This window comes from Arachis ipaensis, chromosome B01 (assembly GCF_000816755.2).
Source record: "Arachis ipaensis cultivar K30076 chromosome B01, Araip1.1, whole genome shotgun sequence".
In the NCBI taxonomy this organism is placed as follows: Eukaryota; Viridiplantae; Streptophyta; class Magnoliopsida; order Fabales; family Fabaceae; genus Arachis; species Arachis ipaensis.
Window position 1 is genome coordinate 131,206,234 of NC_029785.2, and position 5,292 is coordinate 131,211,525.

The window sequence follows — 5,292 nt, forward strand, 5'->3', positions numbered from 1 at the left end:
CTAGATATATTTACAAAATAAATATCCCTAAACTCTGATAGTGTAAAAAGAATAACTCATGTGTTCCAGTTTTCTTGGGCCAAACATATGGAAAAGCTTATACTCACCAACGATGGCTCATCGGAGAATCCTTGTGTGCAAATTTTTTTTTTTAAAAATAATTGTAGCAGATAGTATTATTGTAAGTTGTAATTTGTACTTTTTAGAAACAATTTTTGAACAACAAGCCTTTGAGGGGAAAAAAACTGCAACACCAATATCATGACTCAATCATAAGCCTTCTTAGGGAAGTTGGAGTAGCAAAAAGAAAATACACATTCTTTTAAAGAGATGAAAGTAAAAGTACCATTCTTGAAAGTAAGTATATATTACGCATAATCCTGAGTTTCTTTCTACATTACTCATTGCTCCTAATTAATTCAAAGTCTAACACACACACACACAAACACAGAGACACAAACAAAAGGAACTCAAAACTAAGAAGATTAATCTTCAGAAACTAACACAAGTACCACTTCTTATCTTCCTGTTGCCATAGCAATTTTATTGTGAAAATAATTTGAGTCATCAAACAAGATGCATGAGTCATCATTTGCCTTCTCTTTTTTCTTTTCTTCAAGTTTTCCCGCATCAGCATTCTTCTGCAGCTGAAGTGCAAGCTCAAGTGTCCACAGTACATCACCCATTGAAGGACGTTCAAGCCCATTATCAGATAAACACTTCTCAGCAATCTCAGCAAACTTATTCAAACAATCAATGCTAATCTTCCCTTGCAGACGAGTGTCAATGATATCTTCAAGTGAACCTTTCTCTAGGTTCATCAAAGCCCAATCAGCTAAACTAACTTGCTCTGTTGGCAACGTAGGATCAAGAGCTTGTCTTCCACATAACACCTCAAACAGAACCACCCCAAAAGAGTAAACATCAGATTTCTCTGTCAGTTGTTGCCTGCGGAAGTATTCAGGATCAAAGTAACCGAAACTACCTTTCACCATTGTGCTGACATGGGTTTGATTCATGTTTGGACCAGTTTTGGATAAACCAAAATCAGATACTTTTGCTACCCAACTTTCATCCAAAAGGATATTTGTTGTTTTAACATCACGGTGAATTATGGTGAACTTGGCACCGGTGTGAAGGTAGTGAAGCCCTCTGGCCGCTCCAATACATATTTCAAGCCTTTGATTCCATGGCAAAGATGGCTTGTTACTCTTATAGAGGTGTTGCTGAAGAGTTCCATTGGCCATGTAATCATAAATTAGAATCATTTCGCCATCTTCTTGGCAAAAACCAATTAGAGAGACTAAATGCCTGTGTCTTAGCTTTGAAAGCATGTAAATTTCATTCTGAAACTCGTTGATTCCTTGATTTGAAGATGGGTTAGATCTTTTCACAGCAACTTCTTTCACTCCTCGTATGACACCCTTGTAAACCTTCCCAAATCCACCAACACCAATGACCTTTGATTCATCGAAGTTGTTTGTAGCGAGTTTAATCTCCTCCATTGAAAAGTTTTCGCATAATAAGCCTTGTGTTGAAATACTACAACCAGCACCACTCTTATGGTGGCCACATTCAGTTGTTGTGTTCGGCGAGTCATGTATGGCCAACCAATTACCAAGAACAGTTTCATTTCTATCACCCTTTCTCTTCTTTCTAAGGTAAACAAGTAAGCATAAAGCTGCAACAAGAAGAACCAATCCAGTAGCAATGATTGCAGCAAGATTATTATGTTTTTTGTTACCTTTCTTAGCTTCGGAATCAAGAAGCAACTTTGATGGCGTAGGATTTTTCCCTGCCAAGTTTCCATTGCTGTCATTGATCTTGAATATCTCCAATCCATTAAGAATTGCATCATAATACTGTGGCTTTGTTTTGACAGCGGGATGCAATTCCACCCACAATTCTTGATCATCAACACCAGGTACATCCACAACAAAAGTGGCAAAATCTTGATAAATGGGAGCACCTTTGGATTGAGTCCACTCATAAACATCAGCACCCTCCAGTGCAGTTTGGTTGTTAACGTAAATGTTAAACTTTCTTTGATTATTTCGGGTGAAAAACAGCTCACAAAAATGGAGCCTCACAATGTAGGTGAAATTTGCATCAACCTGAAAAACCCAACTGAGGTTATAATTCAGATTCACTCGATTATCAGGACCCATTGTTCTTGCGGTGGCGTAAACATCCTTAGGAGCAATGTATTCTGGAAGATCGGAATAGTATTGAATCGTAAGATTCTTATCCGCCACAGCAGTGACACCTAAGGCTGCGGCGAACAAGTAAGTTGAATCATCGTACCATGTTCTGCTAAGACCACCGGAATCTCTGTCGGGTGAAATGTATTGTCCACCAACGTTCAACCGAATCATGGTTTGCAACGACGAGTTGGCAACAGAAATCGATTGGTGAGTTGAAACCAGAGGTGGTGGTTGAGTGAACAAGTCAGGGATAGCAATAACTTCAATGCCATTGATGAAAGCGTATGATCCATGGCGTTTGGAACACGGTGTGAACGTGATGCTGAGTTTACCTGATTCTGCAGCGACGAGAGAATACTCCTTGATGAAGTAGGCTTTTGTGAGAGCTTTTGCTGTGAGGTAGGCACTGAAATTGTTGAGCAGAGTGAAGCCATTTGCGTCGACGGAGAAGTATGAGTTGTTTGGATCAAGAGAAGAATCGTAGGCGGAAGGGTAAAAGTGGAGTCGGATATAGTGTCGTGTGTTTGATGAAACAGGGAACCGGAAAGTTGATGAAGAAGAAGTGAAGATCCTTGCAGACATGTATGGTATTTGTGAAGGAAGAGAAGGGTCTTGTTGTTTTGCTGTTGAATTCTTTGTGTCAATGGAAGAAGGTGTTGTGAAGTACTTGGAATCTGGCAACCATGTTCTTCCGTTAGAATCTGTTCCACCGGTGGAAGAACCGCATGAGATTAAGAAGGATTTCGCAGCTGGTTCTTCAGTTCTTGTGGTTGTGATTAAGATTAAGATGATGGAGAAAATGATGAGAGAAAACGGGTACCGAGAATGAGGCCTCATTGCTGGAGAGAAGAAGAAGCTGCTTGGTAGAGAAGAAACTGAGACAGAGGACAAGTTACAAGTGAGAAAATTGAAGGGAAATTAACGCGTAAATTCTTCAGAGGAAGTCGGTGAATAATTAATAAAGCGAGGAGCAAAACAACGATGTTTCTTTTTTAATTAACTTTCCTATGATTGTGTATTAATTATTTCTGTGCCTTTTTTGCTTTTTCTTTTCTTTTCTTTATTTATCCGGCAAGAGCGTTGTTCGATGGGAGAAGTTCCGATCCAATAACGGGTAATGGTTTATTCTTTATTGTTTAAACGTTAAGCCCCCTACGTTAAGAATTGCTTTAATGCAACAACTCAACATATATACACAGGACGACTTCTTTTTCGTCTTCATTGCAGTGAAACTTGGTTTGAAGGCAGTAAAACTTGGTTTAAAAAATTTACAAATCACTCCTACCATTTTGATTTTTTAGAAATCACCCTTCTATATTTTGGAAAATATTAAAACTCCTGGAAGTGGTTAGAGAGATTCTAGGGGCAGTTATCCTCTTGAAGGAGGGTTTATCTGCCAGCTAATCCTCGTACCGACTTCTTTAGAGCAAGTCGTGAAGATAGCCGACTTCTTGGTATCTGGTCGGTGTAGTGAAAGGCTCAACTCTTTTGGGTTGGGCCTTTTTTCTTGGATCCTGGGCCTTAGTGTTGGGTCAGGGTATGAACAGTGCCCCTACTCGAGCCCAACTTCTCTTCAAGATTTGGGTTCGAGTATTCTACTCGGGGTCGTAGCCGACTTGTTGGAGAATCGACGTGACGGTCTGTAACCGACGTGACTTTTCGTGACCTTTTGGTTCTGACAGTTACGTCTAATCAAGCGTCGCGTCCGTTAGGGATGTGCGCAGGAATTGATGGTCTTGGTAACGGTGCGTCTTTATTAATGACTGCCCCGTTTTTACCATTGTGCCCCTAACGTACTTATAAATACCTTCCCTCTCTTTCCTTGTTTTGTTTCTGCGATTTTTCAAATTTCCTCTTCATCTGTTCGTGCTACACTCTTGTGTTCGAAGGCTTTTACTTCCTCCAACCCTCATTTTCAGATAAAGGTTAGTTTTTTCTCCTTCTGTAACATGCTTTTCTATTTGCATGCCTTTATTTTGTAGATAGATAGGTTGGTTTGTAGACTTTCGTTTAGTTCCGTATTCCCTCCCTTTAGAGACCGTGTTTTTTGATTTTCCTTTTCTTTTTCCCTTGTAGGTTTTTGTCACCTTTTCAAGAAAAAAAAATGGCTTCCGTAGATGTTCTTTCTCAGTGGGTTGATGTCACGGTCCTAGGGGAGGAACCTTCGGTCGATACTGGGTTTATCACCCACCTTCGTACTCGCCACAGAATTTGTACTTCTAAGGAGGACGAGCCGAAGTATGAGTTGGTAGCCTCGGGTCCAGAAGACCGGGTTTGCTTAGGGAGGGCCAATGAAGCGGCCCCTCATTTTTTCTTTATGTATGAGTGTATGATCACCCGTTTGGGTGTTTTTCTTCCTTTTTCAAATTTTGAGATGTCTGTTTTGCATCACTGCCGAGTTGCCCCTACTCAGCTTCACCCCAACTCTTGGGGTTTTTTGAAAATTTATCAACTTATCAGCCAAGCTTTGGAGTTCCCGGCCTCTTTGAAGATTTTTTTCTATCTTTTTCATATGACCAAACCCTTTAGTGGGTTAAATAATAAGCAACAGTGGGTGTCTTTCCGAGCCATACAGGGTCGGAGAGTTTTCACCCTTTTTGACGAATCCTTCCATGACTTTAAAAATTATTTTTTCAAAGTGCAAGCTGTAGAGGGTCACCACCCCTTTTTTCTGGATGATACTTCTTCTCCTCGCTTTTTCCTGTACTGGTTGGAGGCCTCCCCCTGTGAGAAATATGGTCTGGATGACCTAGATGAAGTTGAGGCGGCCGTTGTGGGGTTCCTCCGAGAAGTGTGGGGGAGGGCCCCATATCTGGATACTAAGAAATTCCTCCAGGGGTCTCCGACTTTTATCCAGGCGCAACTAGGTAGCTTTTGTTTTTCTAATTTACTTCCGACTTGTGATTTCTTGTACCGACTTGTTTAATTACTTCTTGTTTTTGTAGAGATGGCGAAGAAGAATGCTCAGGAATCTTACCAGAGAGTCCAGGAGGCCAAAGCAAGGTCTCAAGCCAGGACTGGTGGCTCCAAGGCGGTTATCTCTCCTCCTCCTCGGAATGTTGGGACTCCTTCCCAGCCCATTGTGATT

General features: G+C 40.9%; 1 protein-coding gene across 1 annotated transcript; it reads right to left on the reverse strand.

Annotated features, from left to right (window-relative positions):
- Positions 321-3,167, reverse strand: LOC107614750 (receptor-like protein kinase ANXUR1). Its single transcript, XM_016316890.2, has one exon. The coding sequence runs from the start codon at positions 3,039-3,041 to the stop codon at positions 519-521; it is 2,523 nt and encodes an 840-aa protein (XP_016172376.1). The 5' UTR covers positions 3,042-3,167; the 3' UTR covers positions 321-518.